The 23,124-nt window shown below is 43.1% G+C and overlaps 1 protein-coding gene across 2 annotated transcripts in view; it reads left to right on the forward strand.

Moving 5' to 3' along the window:
• The window catches only part of LOC116976744, a 187,830-nt gene extending 165,108 nt beyond the window's left edge, over nt 1-22,722 (forward strand). The window contains exons 22-24 of one of the 2 annotated variants that reach the window (XM_033026638.1): nt 6,459-6,740; nt 16,826-17,002; nt 21,512-22,722. In XM_033026638.1, coding sequence (XP_032882529.1) covers nt 6,459-6,740; nt 16,826-17,002; nt 21,512-22,074 — 1,022 coding nt within the window. In that variant the 3' untranslated portion in view covers nt 22,075-22,722. The remainder of the gene's footprint in view (nt 1-6,458; nt 6,741-16,825; nt 17,003-21,511) is intronic. The other variant, XM_033026639.1, reaches the window with a different exon arrangement.
• Nucleotides 22,723-23,124: the final 402 nt, after the last annotated feature.

Here is a 23,124-nt window from a genome sequence, read left to right on the forward strand (position 1 = left end):
AAACAAAAGTTTTTAAAGTTACAGCGAGGATAAAGGTTGGAGAGAACAGATGAAATGTCTGTGATATTGAGCAGAATAAAATTGCCTTGGTGACAATTATTATACCGACAGAGATGGAAGATAAAAAAAACTAATTCGTGAAGGGAGAGGAAAAATGGTGAGGGAGGGGGGCAGATTAAATTATTACTTTCAGCATTATGTCTTAAGGGCTGCATTTGCTCTCATGGAAGATAAGGTGATGTTCCTTGAAATTGCATAGATTATGACTGGAAGCAGGAAGCCAAAGTCAGGGCAGAATAGGGTTGAGAACAGTGAATTACTGTGACAGGTGATTGGAAACTGAGCATTATTCATGCAAACTGTATGTGTGTGCAACATAGTGGTCAGCAAATTTGCATTTGCTTAGTCCTTTGTAAGAGAAGTCAATGTTGTGGGCACCGAATGTAATACACAAATTTGCAAAACAGTGCAAGTGAGTTACTGCTTCTCCTGGAGGGATTATTTGAGTCCCAGGGTGGGAAGAGGCAAGAGGGCACATGTCACATGGGTCGGTGCAATAAGAAAATATATTGTTGATGGTGATGGAAGATCGGGCCAAGGAAGAGCAGAGCAGCAAGTCCCTTTGAAGTGCTAATATGTAAATGTCAATTGTTCCAACCCATTGAAGGTGTTGGAAATTACCTATTGAATTTGGAGGCTGCCGAGGTCCATGGTGAAGACAGAGAAAACCCTATTGTTATTTTTGTCTGAGAATGGCTAACAACAGATGTGAGGGAAATGCAGTTGACAAGTTGAGAGCCCTGTCAATGTGGTGAGGGTGAAAGGAGGACACCTTTAAGGCACTGGTGTAGAAATCTCATCACAGCAAATAAAATTGATCCAGGATAACTGGATACTGGGCACAAAGGATACTGGTAACTAAATTATTTCCTGAGATGGTGTAAGACAAGGGTCGGCAACCTACGGCCCTCGGGCCGAATGCGGCCCATAACTGAAGTCATCCGGCCCGCAAGCGGATTTCTTTTTCCGCATTCATCCGGCCCGCGGTTGTATATATATATATATTTTTTTCCTTTCATCCGGCCCGCGGTCGTAATTTGTTTTTCCTGCATTTAAAAGTGTAGATGCTGCTCAGCGCGCCCCGAACCATCCTGGCCAGCAGCCGGTTTTTTTTCCCGCACCTGCTTGGATTGGTGGGTGCTGTTCCAGGATGTAATAGTGAAGTCGCATTTACAGTGGCTGCGGTGCCTGCTGCTCTGTGCTCCCCGGAACCCTTCCGGCCAGCAGGCGTATTTTTTTCCCCGCACCTGTCTTGGATTGGTGGGTGCTGTTCCACTATTTTTTTGTTTCAGCAAAAGACAGTGAGCGTGCCAAAACTACCCTTAGCTGTGGAAGAAAGCAACTCTCTCTCACTCTCCAATGACTACAAAACACAGGAAGGTGGATGCTAAGTGCCGCGTCTTCCAAGACACTTGGACAGAGAACTGCCGTCTGGCATGCCCACATGCCTTATCTGCCACGCACTTGTTAGTGTCAACAAGGAGTTCAACATCAGCCAGCACTATGACAAAACACCCGAAATTCAGTGAAATTAGTGGGCTAGCAAGGAAGCATGTGGCTCAGAACCTTGAAAGAATCCTGTCGAATCAAAGTCTGATGTTCAAGAAACAAAATATAGAAACAGAAAGGAACATGTAGTTTTGTAGTTTTTAAGTTTATAGCAGAAAAAATGAAGCCCTTCACTGACGAAGATTTCGTGAAAGAATGTTTGATGACAGTTGTCATTCTGTGTCCCAAGAAATTGAATTTATTTTCAAATGTCAGTCTCTCTGCAAGAACAGTTGCACGACAAATAGAAGAAATTTCAGTGGATGTGAAAAACTGTTAAAAGGACCATTGCAAAGATTTCCAGTTCTGTTCATTAGCGCTCGATGATACCAAAGACACCGCTCAGCTTGCAGTGTTTGTACGTGGAGTAAATTCGGCTTTCAACACTGTTGAAGAGTTTGTTCAACTGGTACCTATGAAGGGTACTACCACAGGAGCAGACATTCTGGAAGCATTGCTCAAGTGTACTACAGACATGGAGCTGGATCTATCTAAGTTAGTATGGGTAGCAACTGATGGAGCACCAGCAATGGTTGGAGAAAAGAAAGGTGTAGTGGCTCTGCTTCAAAACCACATGGAAGGCCTTGGAATTAACCACAAAATAAAATTAAAAACTGCCTAATCCACCTGGAAGCATTGGGTGACAAGGCTTCAAATTTGAAGGATGTGATGAATGTCGTGGTGAAAGCAGTAAACCTGCTACTGAACCATCATCATTTTCAACATCTTTTGTCAGAAGTAGAGGCCCAGTATGGAGACCTGCTCTACTTCTGCAACGTTCGGTGAGCTGCAATGTTGGAAAGAGTATGCGCTCTGCGGGAAGAAATAGCAACATTCCTAGAAAATAAAAATGTGAATGCCTCCGAATTTCGCGACCCTAAATGGTTTTCGAGTCTAGCATTTCTGGTAGATGTGAAAGCTCATTTAAACAACCTCAGCTTGCAACTTCAGGGAAGTGATCAACTCATACATGAGATGTCATTGTCTTCGTCGTCTTCAAAATAAATCTACAACTGTGGGAATGCCAGCTTGCGAAATCAGGCTACGTTCATTTCCCTATACTCCAGGAGACCCAACCGACAGACACCAACCATTTGTGACTGTGATACGTGACTTGAAAACTACGTTTTCTTCATGTTTCACTGACAGTCACTCACTCACCAACGCTTTCAGGCTGTTTGCCACTCCATTTGACGTGGACATTGAAATCGCACCGGAAAATGGTCAAATGGAACTTATTGAGATACAGTGCAGCGATTTATTAAGATCTAGATTTAATGCAACGGACATATCTCTACTAGAGTTCTACAAGACATATCTTCTTGAAACTGGTTTGTACACCAACTTGGTAGATCACGCAAAAAAAATGACATCAATGTTCAGCAGTACTTAATGTGCGAGCAATTCTTCTCAAAAATGAAATACATGAAGAGTAAATTAAGAAACGACTGACTGATGTCCATTTAGATGGCATCTTGCATCTGGCCTCTTCTAGCCTATCACCTAATATTGAAAGAATGTTGAGCGATAAAAAACAGCAAGTGTCACTCTGACTGCCATGAGACAAACAAACAGACAGACAGAGGGGTTTCAATCATCCCGACGAGAGGGCCTGAACATCGGACTGTCGTCACAGTTGGCAATGTAGTGGATGCTTATGTTAAATTGTGTTAATGGTTGTGTTCAATTAAATCATTGTTTTTGCAATGTTAATTCCACTGTAGTGGATGCTTATGTTAAATTGTGTTGATGGTTGTGTTAAATTAAATAGTCGTTTTTGCAATTATTGTGACTGTATGATGGGTATTTATCTGCGTCTTGGAGGCCGAAGGTTACATTGTTAGCCAAGAAAGATTAACTTGGCTATCCCTCAGTACAGCAACATCAAGAACGGTGAGGAATAGCCAAGAGTTTTGGCTATCCCTCATTACAGCAACATCGTTCTTGATGTTGCTATACTGAGGGATAGCCAAGTCTATCTTTCTTGGCTAACAATCTAATTAACCTTCTATCAATCTCGCTCGCTCTCCCTCACTCACTTGACTCGGCATTCCTGGAATCATTTGGCATTTTGCAAAGACAACTGCATCTGCAGTTCCTTCCTATTGAAGAAGAATCCTGGCCCGAAACAACTCCCTCCACAGATGCCGCCCAGCCCGCTGAGTTCCTCCAACACTCTGTGTTTTTTATTTAACTCTGAACTTGAAGATAGACACAAAATGCTGGAGTAACTCAGCGGGACAGGCAGCATCTCTGGATATGAAGGAATGGGTGACGTTTCAGGCAGAGACCCTTCTTCAGATAATCACAAGTACTCTCACCGACGAGAGTTCAGTTCAATCTGAAGAAGGGTCTCGACCCGAAACGTCACCCATTCCTTCTCTCCAGAGTTGCTGCCTGTCCCACAAGTACTCTTTGAAAATTACTGTGCAATGAAATCAAAACATTAGATCAAACAGCCCAAACTCCGGTGCAACCCGTTCCACCTTAATTCCTCTGCCCGCCATGTTTTGAACCAAATCTCCTCTCGGCCTTTGCTCCTCCTAAAAGACATTCTCCAACATTGCAACTAAAGTTCCATGTCACAGGGCTATTCTAAGAAATAGTCACAAAATGTTGGAGTAACTCAGCGGGGCAGGCAGCATCAGAACGAAGAATGGGCTCGATCCGAAACGTCACCCATTCCTTTTCTCCAGAATCGCTGCCTGTCCCGCTGAGTTAGTCCAGCAATTTTTGTCTATTCACAAGTACTCGTTGTATCTCTGTGGAATATAGACCTCGTGGAGGTGTATGGAATTATATATCTGGTTTGGACTGATGGTGGGATGGGAGAGGTGGAGTGTCTGCTGTCCATATGCTTTCTGTAAGAGCAGTCGATTTACTGCCATTATTTATGTATGTAAAACCGAAGAAGGGGCTCGATCCAAAACCATTCCTTCTCTCCAGAGATGCTGCATGTCCCGCTGAATTACTCCAGCAATTTGCGTCTACCTTCGATGTAAACCAGCATCTGCAGTTCCTTCCTACATTGTTCTAGTAAATCCTGTCTGCACTCTCTACCATGTTTTCATGCTGTACAGTGCAGTGCCCAATATCCCAGCCTTAATGAAACCAATGTTTTAATGAAGTTCAACACAAACTCCTTGCCTTTGTACCCAGCACCTTCAGTTACAAACCCGTGCAAATGGTTGGCATTGTTGATACTGCATATTTTGCATGGTGCGTATTCTGCATAGTGGAGTTTCTTGCTCCGCTCTATGATCTTTGGCCAGTGTTCCGGGTGGCATTCTCGAAGAGGCGGGATCTAGTGACACGTGATTTGTTGCCTGCCATCCGTGGCGGGATGGGGGTGGGATCCATGTGTGCACGGGATGTGGCCCGCCATCCGCTCACAGACATGCGTCCGGCCTAACTTGTTGACATGAGATGCAGAATTAAGAAGAGAACTATACTAGAACTGTCACAAGGGAGCTCCCCAACACAACCCGCTCACCAATGCAATATTGCCCCACTCATCCGTTCCCCCAATGCAACCCGTCCCCCCCACTCACGCATAACCCCCACTTTCCCCCTCTCCTGTACTGAACATGAATTCCACCAGCTTGACTGTGGTCATTAAATAATCTTGAATCTTGAATCCCTCCCTACCCCTTCCTCTCCCTCAATCCCCCCACACCCTCCTCACCTACCCAGGATCTTTCCCCTCTCCTCCTCCCCTCCCTCACTTCTCCCTCCCTCTCCTTTCCCCTGCCCTCAGCCACTCCCTTCCTCCCTCCATAAAAAGCAACATTTGCAGTTCCTTCCTCCACAGGTCATTCATTGTTAGCTGTAGTTTAGATCCCGTTGACTTGACGATTGGACCAGTTTGCATTTGTGTGTGTGTGTGAGTTACTCAAACTCTGCGCAAACTGCTTGGCCACCCTGCAACGCGACTCTCCCTCCCTCCCTTGCCCAATCCGGCTCAGCCGTGCTCAGCCCGTCCCCGTCCTGTCCGACTTCCCGCTGCTGCCGCTCGGCCCGTACCTGCCCTGTTTGCCCGCCCGCTGCTGCCGCTCGGCCCGTCCCCGCCCTGCCCACCCACCTGCCTGCTCACTGCTGCCGCCAGGCCACGGGGGGGATGGAGTTGGTGTTCATCACTGTGGGCACCACGAGTTTCGATGAGCTGGTGGAGAAGAACTCCTCTGAGAAGGCCATGAGGGTGAGTTACCACAACGACGGTGGCGGAGACAGACCTGGGGAGCGGGTAGATGGAACCGCCATTGCCGCAGAGGGCAGGCGGGGGAGAGGGGTGAGTGATGAGGGAGAGAGAGACGGGACCAAGGCCTCCACTGGGCCTCCACTGAACACCCACCGCGGCTGCCACCGGTGGCGGGGGAGACGATAGACAAGTTACTGTGAGGAGGGGAGAGAGGAGTTTGTGAGTGAGGCGGGACAGGCAGCCGCCGGTGGGAAGGAAGGAGTGTCGCCATCCCGGCCGTGGCATTGACTGACAGGAGAAGAATCCAATCTGCGTGGCATTGACTGACAGGAGAAGAATCCAATCTGCGTGGCGCTGACTGAAGGAATCTGCGCATGCGCGTTTTTAAAGATTTTTAAACCTCGATAAGTTTTTCAATATACCACCGATTGGAACAAAACTTGATGCACTCGCAGCACAGGAGAACAGTGAGTAACCTGATGAAAAATCGTAGCGCTATCGCGTACCGTTTTTGCGCAAATAAAAAAACCCCGCAAACCAGAAGAGCATAAGATCAGAATTTTAGTTATGTATGTATAGATGCTCAGGATGTTAATGTTCACATCGGCTTTAATCTTTGCTGTATTTATTTTATTACATGTTTTGTTTATAGGACAGACTGAGGAAGTTATTTTGAAAAATCTGGAAAATAACTGCGCACTAGATGTTGAGAAGAGAACGTCCATGCAGGAAGGAGATGACGCAAGTGAACAGCATTCCGTCAGTGGGAATACAGCATCTATATCATCTATGGACTCTCTACCGAAGGTGGCCATGGATTTGCAAATTCAGAAACCACCCAATGTCACTATGCTTTGTGGTGGACAGGACTTAATGTCTGAGGCTAGTCGTGCAAAACCTCTTATTCACACCAGGAAACATTCACCAACTCCCCGTACGTAATTTTGCCTTCTATAGGTAGTATAATGTTTTTGTATAATTGCACATTGTGGAAGTCACTTGGTGTAACACTTATTTTCTCATCTATAGTTGGTAAACAACATTAAGCATTTTTTAAATACAGTTGTTGGGTATATCTTTTTTCTGTTCCCTTTATGTTAATTTGCAGTCTACGTCTGTCCTCTCCATCGCTGAGTAACAGGAGAGTTGGGTTGAGCCCTCCAGTGTTAAAGTTGTCTTGAAAATCATTGAGTCCCCTATCTACTGAAGACTTTTCATCTGCATAATTTGCTGCATAAAATATAGTTTCCACATTCAGTTTTGCTGATACACAATGAAATGTTATAGAAATAGTGGAAGATAATACAAAGATTAAACGAAAACTTACCTTTCGAAGTTTGATCTTTATTTTACGAGAAGTTGGAGTGAGGGACTACATGAAGAACCCGCCAGCCGCATGTGCGTCAATCTTCAAAGCAACTGTATGAAACCACAGACCGCTTGCACAAACTTAAACTATAGAAAGATTAATAACGCTTGACTTACCGAATGATCTTTATGAGATTCAGGGTTGGGAGAGGAGGGCACGTTTCCGTTTAATCTTTCTATTTTATATTGAAGTCTCGTGATGAGACTATGTGAAGCCTTCGAAGCTCTGTGGTTTCATGCAGTAAACCAATCTGTGTGAAAACACTAAACAGATAAACCATAAATTGTAGAAAAGACATGGGCTATTAACAACATGATGCTAACTTGCATACATGTATATTGCCCTTAATCGGAGTCCCAGTTGCCTTTGGGTTAGACAATAGCTCATGCAACACTGTTCAGAATTCTATCTGCAACCATTCAGACATGTTCAACAAAATGGTATAACTTCTGAAAGTGCGCTTATCTGAGCCTCCTGCTGTTGCAAGAAGATGATCAAAGGAGAAATTCCATTCTATTGGCTGCTAACGAGCCAGCCCCCCCTGCTCACACTCTATTTATCTTGAAATAGTCTGCACCAACAATTTCATGTGAAACTATTAAATAACTATGAAGAAACTATCTTTCGTTTCATAGGTACTAGTAAACTCAGAGTACCTTGCTTTATGAGTTCATTCCCATAAAAAAACTTCCCTTATGTCAGATATGACCCAGAGATCCAGACGGAGATTGTGTAAAGACTGTGCCCTTTGTGCTGAAATCAGTTGTCATAAGCATAATTAACTTAAAAGATACTGCTCGAACATTGGGAATACAGTTGATGAATATCTGCATAATAATTTATACTGATTACAATTTCCACACTTCTTTGAATGTAGGCTTTAGAATGGTCATATAAAAGACACCTTTCGTAACCTTAGTTAACAGTTGGTGAATAACCAATCATTAGTTGTCCCACATAGAACTAGATACAATGACAAACCAACAAGAGCAGTGTCAATTGTGCTATAACATTATTGCTTCTCTTAAACCCAAACTGAAAAAAACCACAAACCTCTGCTACATGTATCTCTTCACAAACTTCCCATACAATCATGCAATGATAGATGCATGAGAAATAGGCTGAACTAGCCACCACCCGTGTCTTCGAGTAAATATAGGAGCTTCTTTCAGCAGACTTATCTACAATGGAAGCCCTGGGTGAGTAGGCATTACTATAATTCATGCCGTCTATGAACTCCATGACAAAATGCCCTCTCATGTATTGATATCGAAAGGTATGTATCTTCAAGATTGATTTAGGCCCTAAATCCTCTGTAATCAGCTAAATTGCTGAATGACAATTATCCATCTTAAACTGGTTATACCAACAACATGTTCAGACTAGCCAAATCGAAGCCTGATTTGGCATCCTCCATTTTTCTTCAACCTTGAGAAAATATTATAATATACCCCTCTAGTTCTTGGGCAGACTGCTCTTCCTTTGTGAGTTGTCTCTGTTCCACTTGGATAGCCATAATTTCCTCTTTGAACCATATGCATGTAAACAGGAGTCTTACAGGGTGTATTTACCACACTCACCGCAGCCTTGAAATTCTTTTGCACTAAATTAACATAAATTGGATTGACCTCAGACCTATACCATCCGAACACAATTGAGTTTAGACTGCAAATACACAAAAGTGCTAAAGTGTCTACTGTAAATCAGACAGCAGAATTCCCTTTACTGACCTTGCAAAGGCCAATCCTTCCCTGAGAAAACTCACAACTTTCTGGGGTATAAGGCCTTTTGACTTGTTTTGCTTCAACTGGTGAGAAAAAACAACCAAGCCCCAGTGTCTGGCAGAATCATAACATATATCAGATCCTTATGACTAGAGTTGAAGCGTAACATCCACTTGATGTGGGAATACGAGTTCCCTGTCAACTCCTCACCGTCAGTCACCACAAATCCTCAACAGCCCTCCTCAGAGTGGAAAATATAATAATGCAACCCTGAACCAAGAATTGCTTCGCAGTCCTCTGACTGAAACCACCTGTCTCAGTCGCCAGTGTGTGCAACACACTCTCTTCGACCAGCCTCTCAATCAGGAATTCTGGTATTGAGAGCCTACAGATTATTATTATATATATACTATTACAACATGAACCTCCAAGTCAGATAAAAAAATGCTACATGCCAGATCGGCCTTCTGCTGGTAGCTTCCTATCCACGAGAGGATGGCAAATGATGTTCCAGCGAGCTGGCAACTCTACTAGCCGAGCTGAAAGAATTAAGCATGTATAACCATATAACAATTACAGCACGGAAACAGGCCATCTCACGTGTTGAGGGAATCCTCAAACTACCCCACTACTGAGCAGCCTGAAAACCTCAATCACAGATGTCGAGGCAGTGCTTCCCTGGCCAATATGTTCCATATCGACAGCCAGTTTCACGTTGGTCTACCCTGAACCAGAGTAGCCAAACTGTTCCTACTTGGAACTTACAGAAGTTGTTTATGCAAGGCACCCTGCCAATGTCTCTGCATCAACCTGCTCTTCTCCAGAGACAGTGAAAGGTACTAGACAGACTATACTGCCAGTAAATCCAAACCCGGATCGACAGACTGCTCCATTTCTGAGTTTTACGGAGGTTAGTAAAGAGACCTTACCTGCCAGTGTCTCTGAGCCCAGGTCGACCTCCTTGTTGGAGCTTCAGCGAAGTTCCATTGCAGACCATGTCTGACCACATCTTCAGCCCCACGCTTGCCGAACAGCTCCCTTCCGGAGCTCAAAAGTGACATTGCTGTACAAGACACGTCTGCCAGCATTTCTGAGCCCAATGGGACAGACTGCTCCTTTGGCCTACAGCCTCTTTGGAGCCTTGCTGGAGCTTACTGTGCAGGACATGCTACCAGTTACTCCCAGCATGGTTTGACAGGCCGCTCCTTCGGCCCCTTCTGCACCTTCGGAGCCTCACTGAACAGGTCACGCCTGCCAGTACTGCAAGCCTGGTTCAACAGGCTGCTCTTGCGGGGCCAGCTAGTGACTCCCGACTGCTCCTTTCTGGAGCTTCAATGGCGCTTCCTGCCCCTTGTTATATTAGAGTGAAATGCCCGCCAGAATACTGGAGCCTTACCCACATAGGATGGCACTCCACCCCTGCAGCCGCCTTAAATTCCCCCTACAAGTCTTCAACTTGCTACATAGGTCCTCTCCAAAGTGATACCATGCACGCTGCACGTTACTGGCCCTGCAAAAATGAGCAATTTTAGCAATATCTCATGCCTTTATAGCATTTTTGCAAAGCCAATTAGCTCCAACTGCATATTACATAGAAGTGCTAATGCATCTTTCTGCACTTCCGAGCGCTGAGATCCATCTACTGACCTTGCAAAGGCCGTAATGACTCCAGTGAGCAGTCTTTGGACTCTGTTAAATAATTATTTGGCTGCTTATCACCACTGAGATGTCCAAATGGTGAGATTGACTTATGGAACATCCAAAGTCTGGCAGTTATCTGGACTGACATATTTCACTGATGCTCTTAACCACTTCTTCCTCCAGTGGATCTCCTTTCTTTCTTTTTAAATCTTTTTATTAGCTTTTTTTCCAAAAACAGAAACAAAACAACAACAAAAAGAAGAAGAATGATAAACATAACAATTATATTGATACATAGGGATCAGGATTGCATTAATAACGGGTATAACCTAAATATGGGTCCAGTGTCAAAATGCACATTGAATATAGACCTCCCGGTTCTATGTAAATATAGTTAAATGTTTAAAGGAAAACTTATATATATATTTTTTTTTAAGTCAAAAAAAAAAAAAGAGAAAAAAGGAAAAAACAAAACCCCCCTAAACTAGAAAACAAAAGCAAAACAGAATCTGAGCTGCAAAGGATTTCAACAATTTGTCCCTGTTTGTCGTCAAGTCCGTTCCACCGTATAAAGGTAAAATAATTTTTATAACGGTTGGAGAGGGGACAATTTATGTCGTGTGAAAATGTTGAATAAATCTTCCCCAAGTCTTATCAAATTTAACCAAGGGTTCAACAATGTCACTCCTGATTTTTTCCAAATTTAAACATGATATCGTTTCAGAGTACCATTTGAGTGTGGTCGGAGGGTTAGAGTCTTTCCATTTAAAAAAATGGATCTTCTGGCAATTAATGTGCTAAAAACAATCAGCCGATGGGCGAAACGGGACAAATGAATAGAATCTAACATTGGTAGCCAAAAAATTGCAGCAATAGGATGAGGTTGTAAATCAATACCTAAAACTACAGAAATCGTATCAAAGATTTCTTTCCAATATTTTCCAAACGTGGGCAGGAGCAAAACATATGGGTCAGTGAGGCCACTTCAGAGTTACATCTGCCACAGGTAGGATTTATATGACCATAAAAACGAGCTAACTTATCGTTTGACATATGAACTCTGTGAACCACCTTGAATTTTATCAAAGCGTGTCTTGCACACATTGAGGAAGTGTTAACTAATTGAAGAATCCTCTCCCATTTCTCTATAGATAGAGAAATTTGGAGTTCTCTTTCCCAGTTATTCTTAATTTTATCAAATATATCTATTTGTAATTTCAAAATCAACTCATAAATAATCGTTATTAATCCTTTCTGATAAGGGTTCAAATGTAAAAAAATGTCCAAGATTTCGGTTTGATGTGGTAACGGAAAAAAGTGTAGAGTAGCCTTCAGAAAATGTCTGATTTGTAAATATCTAAAAAATTGTGAATTAGGTCAATTATATTTATTGGAGAGTTGTTCGAAAGACATAAAACAACCATCCAAAAACAAATCACGAAAAGCTACTAATCCATTCCTCTTCCATAACAGAAAGGCTTGATCAGTACTAGAAGGTTGGAAGAGAAAATTAGATATGATAGGACTCAATAAGATAAAATCATTCAATCCAAAAAACCTACAAAATTGAAACCATATTCGAAATGTATGTCTTATTATTGGATTAGTCGTATATTTATTCAATCTTGTAATTGTAAAAGGGAACGAGGCCCCTAGAATAGAAGCCAATGATAGCCCTTGCATCGAATCACGTTCAAGATTTATCCATCCTGGGAATTGGGTATCTTCTAAATCTTTTGTCCAAAACGTTAAATAACGAACATTAACTGCCCAATAGTAGAATCTAAGGTTCGGCAGTGCCAAACCGCCGACTTTTTTGGATTTCTGTAAGTATTTTTTACTTAGTCTAGAATTTTTATTCTGCCATATATGTGAAGACATTTTGGAATCAATAATATCAAAGAAAGATTTAGCAATAAAAATTGGTATCGTTTGAAATAAATACAAACATTTAGGTAAGATAAACATTTTAATAGCATTGATTCGGCTGAATAAAGATAAGGACATTGGTGAACATTTAGTAAACTTGTTTGATATGGTCAATTAAAGGCATAAAATTAGCTTTAAATAAATCCTTGTGTTTCTTGGTAATCTTAATACCTAAATAAATAAAACAGTCGGTAGTCAATCTAAATGGAAACTGTCCATAATTCGAAACTAAATTGTTTAATGTAAAAAGCTCACTTTTACTAAGATTTAGTTTATAACCAGAGAAACTGCTAAATTGATTAAGTAGTGCTACTATTGTTGGAATAGATTTCTCAGGATTAGAAATGAATAATAACAGATCATCTGCATAAAGAAATAGCTTACGTGCCTTATTCCCACGGACAATACCAAAAATATTAGGGGATTCCCTAATAGCGGTGGCCAAAGGTTCCAAATATCAGCTTGATCCAAGAAATACATTTTGGACCAATCTTAAATTTTTCAAGTGTATTGAATAAGTATTCCCAAACTACTCTATCAAACGCCTTCTCGGCATCAAGTGAAATTACATATTCTGGAGTTTTATTTGATGCTGTATATGCTATATTCATTAATCTCCTAACGTTAAAGTATGAGTAACGATTTTTAATAAAACCCGTCTGATCTTCAGAAATAATTTGCGATAAAATATTTTCAAATTTCATAGCTAATATTTTGGAAAGAATTTTGGAATCTCCATTTAACAGTGATATAGGTCTATATGATGTCACTTCAGTAGGGTCTTTATCTTTTTTAAGAATTAAAGAAATAGATGCTTCATAAAAGCATTGTGGTAATCCATTCATTAAAAAGGCTTATTTAAATACCCTGCATAGCCAGGGAGACAGTTAACTTGAGAAATACTTTTTTAAATTCTACTGTAAACCCATCTAAACCAGGAGCTTTACCAGAATTCATTGAGATGATTGCTTTCTGTATTTCTTCCTCCGTGATGGGTTCGTCTAACAATAGAGACGCATTATGCGGTAAATTTGGCAAGTTCAGTTTCTTTAAAAACTCATGCATTATATTGGAATCAGTAAGAAATTCTGATTGGTATAGGGAGGTATAAAATTCCTGAAAGGATTTATTAATTTCATCATGGTCTACAGTTAGTGTACCATTCCGTTTACTCACTTTAGTAATCTGACATTTGGCCGACACCGCTTTCAACTGATTAGCGAGTAATTTACCAGATTTTTCGCCATGTATATAAAATTGACTTTTGGTTTTAAGTAGCTGGTTCTCAATCGGTGATACTAATAACAAATCATATCTCAATTGAAGTTCAACTCTTATAGAGCTCTAAACTAGGAACTTTTTAATATTTTTTATCAATTTCTTTCATCTCATCAGCCAATACATGTATTTCTTTTTGAGTTTGTTTTTTTAATCCCGCGAGTATGAAATAATTTGTCCACGATTATATGCCTTAAAAGCATCCTAGTCTACACCATTGGATATTTCTTCAGTAGAATTTGTTAAGAAGAAAAAAGCAATCTGATCTTTAATAAAATTAACAAAATTTAAATCTTGAAGCAAAGTAGCATTAAATCGCCATTGTTTAGCACTAAACTTGGAATCAGCTTGATTGATTGTTTCAATGGTGCATGATCAATTATAGCAATTGCATCATACTCACATGCAGTGACCGATGAAACTAGCCGAGAATCTATTATAAAGTAGTCAGTCCTAGAATAACTATGATACACATGAGAAAAAAAAGAAAATTCTTTGTCATTTGGGTGTAAGAATCTCCAGACTTCTAACATTCCAGAGTCAAGTAAAAAAGAATTGATAAAACTAGCTGATTTATTTGGAAGCACATGGTCGGTGGGGGGCGCTGCAAGCCGACAGCCCTGCCAGCAGCACGTTAGTTTTTTCAACGTTTTTTTTTTTTTGTGTGTTTAAATGTATGTTTTTGATGTTTCTTTGTGTGTCTTATGTGGGGGGGTGGGGGGGGGGTGTTAGGGGGAAACCGTTTCGGTTACCTACTCCACGGAGAGGCGACTTTTACAATGTTGCCTCTCCCGTGGCCTAACATCAAGGATCGGTGCGGCCTTTCCCGGAGACGCGCCCGGGGCTTCAGCTGCGGGTGCAGCTGCGGGCGCAGCGTGGATTCTTGTCGTGGAGCGGGCGAGCCTCCGCCGGGGGTCGCCATAGGGGAACGCTCCGTTCGCTGGCCCATGGCAGCCTGAAGCCAGGGTCTGCAGAGCTCCAGCCGGCGCGGCGTCCTGGGCCTGGGATCCCTCGTTGGGGACCCGGGAGGAGAAGAGCTCCGACTGTCGGCCCGTGGCCAACTTTGCTCACTGGACAGATTGCCCCTGCTCGTGACTCCGAGTCCGGTCTTTCTCCCTTCTGGAGCCTCAACGGAGTCTCTGAGGGGAGGAATATAACGCAACCCTGAGCCAGGTGTTGCTTCCTCAGGCATCTGGCTGGCTCCCTTTCGGAGCTTCAACGGAGGTGGCTGTACGGGCCGCCCGTCAGCTTCACCGCGAACAGCCGTCTGCTCCCTTGGAGCCCCAAAAGGAAGGTGTCTGTACGGCCGCGCCTATCAGATTTCCCCGCGAACAGCCGCCTGCTCCCTCTCGGAGCCTCAATTGCGGTAGGTGCACGGGCCGTGCCCGTCAACTTCTCGAATCCGGCCGCATGCTCCCTTTCGGAGCCTCCATGGCGGTAGCTGTGCAGCCGCACCCGTCAGCTTCTCCAGTAGCTGCACCGGGCCACGCCCATCAGCTTCTCCAAGCCCGCTGCACCTAATTAACGGAACAGCGGGCCATTCCTGGAACAAAAAATTCGTTACCCGCCATGCATTGACGTACTGATGCGCAAGCGGGCTGGTGTGTTCTTCACGTAGTCTCATCACGAGACTTCGATATAAAATTATTGTTTTGTTTCATTTCTGTTGCTACCTTCTACAAAGATAATGAAATAATTTTGAGGCTGAGCAATTTGGGAGAGACAGGCACGCCTTGAATGGGGATACGTATGTACAGGTTTTAAGAAGGAAAATTTAGTCATGTATTGACAATTTTTATTATTGTGTTAAGGAGAACAAAGCAATTCTGCAATTGGTTTTGGTTTGGTTTAGAGATACAGTACGGAAACAGGCCCTTTTGCCCATCGAGCCCGCACTGACCACTGTTCCCCGCACATTAACACTATCCTACATACACACTGGGGCCAATTTACACTAATATTTGGCCCATTTACCTGCAAAACTGTAGGTCTTTGGGGTGTGGGAGGAAACCGAAGATCTCGGAGAAAACCCATGAAGAGAACGTACAAACTCCATACAGACAGCAACCGTAGTTGGGATCGAACCCAGGGCTCAATCGCTGCAAGACCTGTAAGGCAGCAACTCTACCGCTGTGCCATTGTGCCGCCCTTGATTCTTGATTCTATCGCTGTCCAAGTTGAGGAAATGAGCTCAGCCATTGTCATTGGTTGGACGATTTTAAAGCTGCCATGAGAGTTGGCTCTTGAGTTTAGAGCTATAAATTGAGTTAGTGTTTCAGTGATGTTTAGAAAATTAGTGTTTAGAAAAGTCTTTCACAGGTATGGGACCCAATCTTCTTCAAGATACCTATAAAGTCTGTTTGAAACAGACGCACACTTAACTGCAATGTTTCTGCCTCTCTCGTCTGACTCTCGTGCTGAATTATCATTTGATGCTGTGGGTAAGATCAAAGAGTTTTAACTTTCTCTCCTTTCAAGAGATTTGACATAAGAAAAAATCAAAATAGATTTGTTGATCTCAGGTGAAGGAGGAATTCCTGACAACAGTTTGGTTATTGCCCAAAAATTATAACAAGACCTAAAAAATGAAAACAACTGTGTAAGGGCCCATATCACTTTGCAGAGCCCCCTGCAGCATGAATCTTATGTGCACAAAGTCAATGAGCTGTGCATCACGTCTTGTTTAAGTTTGTGCCGAGCCTTTTCTTTGTGGGTTTTAGCCATAGCTCTCTGAGCAAGTGGGTCATGCATTGGGGAAAGAGGTGAGAGGATCAGGGAGAGTTTCTGACTTGGCAACTGATGGTGAGCTGTTTGTTTGAGCTGGGAGTAATTGTTCTGTGGTAGGGTGGTGGGAAACATAATTGGGGGAAGGTTTGAAACACACGCAATAGGTTTGAAATTAGGTCATTGGAGGGTGATGTGAATATATAGTGAAGAGCCAGAAAGATGTCATCACTGGATGATATGTGGGAGAGAACAGTGAGTGATGACAAAGAACAGAGAAGAGGAAGACATTTGAACTATTAGCTGCATGATTAGAAATGAAATGTCGTCATTGAGATGTTAATTTTTTGACAGAGTCTTCAACCTCCTCCATCCCGCTGACAACTGGAAGTTTGCTGATGACACCACAGGGTCACGTTCCGACTTTAAAGGGTCCTCTTATTTCGGGCCAAACTCCATTCTTCACTGCTGAGGGACTCCTAAGTGAAAACCAGTCCAAGGGAGATGGTGTTACTGGAGCAAGTATTGCAGGTATTGCTATGAGTTTTGGCTGGATCTTCAATGTGCTCCACATTTGTGAAAGGCTTCCCCTCCGCCCCCCCCCTCCCCTCACTTCTCCCTTTGTCTCACTCTCTCCCTATCCCTTTGGGCATTGCCTCAGTTACTATACAACTGCAAGGGTTGCCAGTACCACTTCAGGTAAACAACTTTACTATTGTGGGATCACTCAGTTCTACACTGACAACGTCTACACAGTTCACCACTAGACCTGGTATGGAGGCTGTAAGCTTCGGTTTGGCTGATGCGTGTCAAGGCAACGATGCCAGATTGAAAGAGGCTGCAGTTTTAGTTGGTAAGCACGACATCAGTATTTCCTTTTCTGATTTCCATAATATGTTTTAAAATACCGAGAACTCAAGTTTTCAGTATATGCCCATTGTCCCAATACATTAGTGTGAGGGAGATTTCAAATGGAGGAGAGAATTGTGATCTTATAAAAATAATAGACGCATTCAGACTTCCGTTTCCAGGATGTATATTGGTTAACGCCCTTCAGTCGCAATCTGACGAGAGTGCCCTTTCTGGCTGACAACAGATAAAGACGGACAATTAGCACCCCCTCCCCACCCAATCTTTCACTTTCGACACCATTGCAGTTGTTAGTCATATGGTCATGAAGAATAGGAGCAGAATTAGGGCATTCGGCCAATCAAGTCTACGCCATTCAACCATGGTTGATCTATCTCTCCTAGCCCCATTCTCCTGCCTTATCCCCATAACTCCGGACACCTGAAGAAGCTTTGACGGTCTGGGGATTCATCCTAATTCAACTTCAATCATTCTAAGTTAGAATCGAATTATCTTGGTACTTTGGTTGATGAGGAATGGTTAAAGCTATATTTGATAACTGTTGCCTCTACTCTTTCTGAGCACTTTGACGAATGTCCCTTGTGGGATTGCTTTACCCAGTGCTTTATAGTTTTGAGATTGTCAGATCCCAGTGCAAAGGCACCTTTATTCACTCACTAATGCACCAACACAGTTAATGCAATACTTTAGGCTCTATCTATCCGAGTCCCAAATTACCATCTGTCACCTTTGGTGTTTGTCACTGGTATCTTCACTGGGCTCCCAGAGTGTGGGGTTCACTACTCTTCATGAAGGTTGGTCTCCATCTCAGGTGGTGCTGTTGCTGTCCACACCTTTGATTGGAGCTCACAAAGTAAGCTTTTGCTGGTTGTGATCCTCACTGGCTGCTGTTAAGGTTCTTCCTGCTGATTATGCTGCTGATTGGTTATGCCCTTGCTGTGGCCTTCCAGAAACCTCTCTGCTTGACCACCCAGCCACTGTAAGTCACCTCAATGGATCAAAGCCCTTGAGGGAGGCTTTGAATGCACCCCTCCAAATAAAGGAGAGGCAAGAAACCAAGACTACAGTGAGTGCCTCCCTATTCTTTCTCTTTCCCTGAACCGATATTTATGTTGAATTTTCAATCACTGATCACTAACACTCTTAGTATCACTAACTTGTGAGCTCCGACTGAATGTGGGCGGCCTAGCTGGTTTAAGATCAACTTGACCATCCTTCTCATTGGTCCCAGATTCCTTTTTTAGAGAGTGCTTGGTCACACAAACGTGCTGATAGTTCTATAATAACATATGAGACAAGATTAACTGATATAGAAACATAGACATAGAAACATAGAAAATAGGGGCAGGAGTAGGCCATTCGGCCCTTCGAGCCTGCACCGCCATTCAATATGATCATGGCTGATCATCCAACTCAGTATCCTGTACCTGCCTTTCCTCCATACCCCCTGATCCCTTTAGCCACAAGGGCCACATCTAACTCCCTCTTAAATATAGCCAATGAACTGGCCTCAACTATCTTCTGTGGCAGAGAATTCCACAGATTCACCACTCTCTGTGTGAAAAATGTTTTTCTCATCTCGGTCCTAAAAGACTTCCCCCTTATCCTTAAACTGTGACCCCTTGTTCTGGACTTCTCCAACATCGGGAACAATCTTCCTGCATCTAGCCTGTCCAACCCCTTAAGAATGTTGTAGGTTTCTATATGATCCCCCCTCAATCTTCTAAATTATAGCGAGTACAAGCCGAGTCTATCCAGTCTTTCTTCATATGAAAGTCCTGCCATCCCAGGAATCAGACTGGTGAACCTTCTCTGTACTCCCTCTCTGGCAAGAATGTCTTTCCTCAGATTAGGAGACCAAAACTGTACGCAATATTCCAGGTGTGGTCTCACCAAGACCCTGTACAACTGCAGTAGAACCTCCCTGCTCTTATACTCAAATCCTTTTGCTATGAATGCTAACATACCATTCGCTTTCTTCACTGCCTGCTGCACCTGCATGCCTACTTTCAATGACTGGTGTACCATGACACCCAGGTCTCGTTGCATCTCCCCTTTTCCTAATCGGCCACCATTCAGATAATAGTCTACTTTCCTGTTTTTTCCACCAAAGTGGATAACCTCACATTTATCCACATTATACTGCATCTGCCATGCATTTGCCCACTCACCCAACCCATCCAAGTCACCTTGCAGCCTCCTAGCATCCTCCTCACAGCTAACACTGCCCCCCAGCTTCGTGTCAGCCGCAAACTTGGAGATGTTGCATTCAATTCCCTCATCCAGATCATTAATATATATTGTAAATAGCTGGGGTCCCAGCACTGAGCCTTGCGGTACCCCACTAGTTACTGCCTGCCATTCTGAAAAGGACCCGTTTACTCCTACTCTTTGCTTCCTGTCTGCCAGCCAGTTCTCTATCCACATCAATACTGAACCCCCAATACCGTGTGCTTTAAGTTTGCATAATAATCTCTTATGTGGGACCTTGTCGAAAGCCTTCTGAAAGTCCAGATATAACACATCCACTGGTTCTCCCTAATCCACTCTACTAGTTACATCCTCGAAAAATTCTATAAGATTCGTCAGACATGATTTACCTTTCATAAATCCATGCTGACTTTGTCCAATAATTTCACCACTTTCCAAATGTGCTGCTATCCCATCTTTAATAACTGACTCTAGCATTTTCCCCACTACCGATGTTAGAATAACTGGTCTGTAATTCCCCGTTTTCTCTCTCCCTCCTTTTTAAAAAGGGGTTACATTAGCTACCCTACAAACCTCAGGAACTACTCCAGAATCTAAAGAGTTTTGAAAAATTATCACTAATGCATCCACTATTTCTGGGGCTACATCCTTAAGTACTCTGGGATGCAGCCTATCTGGCCCTGGGGATTTATCAGCCTTTAATCCATTCAATTTACCTAACACCACATCCCGGCTAACCTGGATTTCGCTCAGTTCGTCCATCTCATTTGACCCCCCGGTCCCCTGCTATTTCTGGCAGATTATTTATGTCTTCCTTAGTGAAGACAGAACCAAAGTAGTTATTCAGTTGGTCTGCCATGGTCTGCCATGTCCTTGGTCTGCCAATTGGTCTGCCATGTCCTTGTTCGACTGCAAGGGACCTATATTTATTTTAACTAATCTTTTTCTCTTCACATATCTATAAAAACGTTTGCCGTCAGTTTTTATGTTCCCTGCCAGTTTTCGTTCATAATCTATTTTCCCTTTCCTAATTAAGCCCTTTGTCCTCCTCTGCTGGACTCTGAATTTCTCCCAGTCCTCTGGTAGGCAGCTTTTTCTGGCTAATTTGTATGCTTCATCTTTTGTTTTGATACTATGCCTGATTTCCCTTGTTATCCACGGATGCACTACCTTCCCTGATTTATTCTTTTGCCAAACTGGGATGAACAATTGCTGTAGTTCATCCATGCAGTCTTTAAATGCCTTCCATTGCCTATCCACCGTCAACCCTTTAAGAATCAATTGCCAGTCTATCTTGGCCAATTTACGTCTCACACCCTCAAAGTTACCTTTCTTTAAGTTCAGAACCCTTGTTTCTGAATTGACAATGTCACTCTCCATCCTAATGACGAACTCAACCATATTATGGTCACTCTTGAGTCATGTTTGTTATTATGAGGATTTCCATGTAATTACAATGAATTTATAGTACAGGAAATATATTTCTTGATGTGTAGGAAGGAACTGCAGATGCTGTGTTAAACACACGATATTCACAAAACGCTGGAGTAACTCAGCAGGACAGGCAGCATCTCTGGAGAGAAGGAAAGGGTGACGTTTCTTTCCCTCCAGTCCTGAGTTACTCCAGCATTTTGTGTTTTATGATGTTTCTTGATATTCCTCACATGTTACTTTTTCATACCTGATCATTGAGCTCTGGATGATGGCCTGGCAGTTCATGGGAATACACATCCAAAGTGACTCACCCAAGCTAAGGTTGCACACCTCACAGTAACCATTTAAGGAGCAACAATGGTTGAGGGAATTTGTTGTTTGCACATTTCATTACTGGAAACTGATAGACGAAAATAACTTGTTAATAAACTTGTTGTAGATTGAGACTGAACTACGAAAAAAGGTATCAATAGTAGATCACTAATCTTGTAATTACATTTTTATTTGTTTTGTGTGTCACCCTAGATGATGAAGTGTCTTCATTCATGATGCCGAGAATAGTGAATGTAACGTCATTGGCAACTGGCGAATCCCCATTGCTGAATCTAGAAGAAGCGAATGATTCTTGTGCACTGGTTCCACAGTCACGTGATTTCAGCATGAAAGGGAGGAAACATACATCACAAGAACAGCTCAGTCCTATGACCAGTAAGAATCCAAGTTTGTCCATTATAAAGAGCAACTCGCAGTCATCTGAGCAGTTTACTGCACCTGATGAAAGTGAGGCCATGTCATTTCTTGTTTCATCAGAGGCCACAGAATCCGAATGTGCCCAGCAACAAACCCAACAGACTGCAGCTTCTCGTTCAATGAATGTTGACAAGAACGCTGAGTTACCCAAAACGCTGGATCTGTCTGATTTGCCTGATGGAACCGCAGTGTCTTGTGCAAGGCATTCTTGGAATCAAGATTTGGTCCCAGGAGAGTCGACATCTGTGACAGAGATAATACTTGGAGATAAATTGGAACTGCAGGTTATGAGTGGCCGATTGCAGGCATGCAGTATGGACAAAGCTGGTGGGCAGTGACAGAGATGCAGAACTATCAGCATCTCAGCTCCTCGAACCATTGTTGAAAGCAAATGGCTCAGCAACTGGTGACATGGTGGACACTGAGAGATATGAGCCATTCACTTTACTTTTAAATGAGCTTGCATTTTTAAATCAGCATTTCCCCGATAAAGAAAGTCCAGATACATCAATGTCAGACCACCACACATTGGGCTTTATTGACATTGGAAACCAAGGGGACAGCATGGATGAATTGTGGATCCATGGACCAGTAAGACTGATGGACATCAATGCTGTTGACAGTACGACAGTGGAAGGGAGGGAGTGCGGTGGCTCCACCAGTCCCCTAGTGTTGCAGCTGGAAGGAGAAGACTTGAATGTTGAACAATTGCTTGGCTATGAGATGCCTGTAGATTCACAGAGTGAGTTAGATAATTGCACGCTGGACTTTGAGTGCAACTCTGCGAGTGGTTCAAACAGTTCAGTAAACGTTTCTCCTCCCCCACTCATCCATATGAAGACAACCTCCTCTTCAACAAATACAGAGATCCCAAGTTCTTTGGATGTGCTCTGGAGTCCCATGCCTAAGCTGGCACCACTTGGTTTAGTTAAGGGCCTGTCCCACTTTCACGACCTAATTCACGACCTCTGCCGAGTTTGCCCTTGACTCATTAGATTAAAGATTAGATTAAACTTTATTAATCCCCTTATTCAGGGGAAATTCTGATGTCCTTGCAGCACACTAATAAAAATACAACATAGATTCAAAAAGAAGTTCAACACAAAAACATCCCCCCACAGTGATTCCCACTGTGGGGGAAGGCACAAAGTCCAGTCCCCATCCTCTTGTCCACCCAAAGTCGGGCCTATTGAGGCCTCCACAGTCGCCGCCACGGCGCCCGATGTTTTCGCCGGGTGATGGTGCTTCGGCGTCGGGAGCATGCATGGTCGTCACGAGGTCATAGGAGGTCCTAGCAGGTCGTGATGCTAGTCGTAGGTACTCGAGGCATCAAGTAGGTTGCGGCGTTTTTTCTAGCCTGATGATAAATGTCCATGAGTAAAAAAGAT

The sequence above is a fragment of the Amblyraja radiata genome, chromosome 9 (assembly GCF_010909765.2).
Source record: "Amblyraja radiata isolate CabotCenter1 chromosome 9, sAmbRad1.1.pri, whole genome shotgun sequence".
Classification (NCBI taxonomy): domain Eukaryota; kingdom Metazoa; phylum Chordata; class Chondrichthyes; order Rajiformes; family Rajidae; genus Amblyraja; species Amblyraja radiata.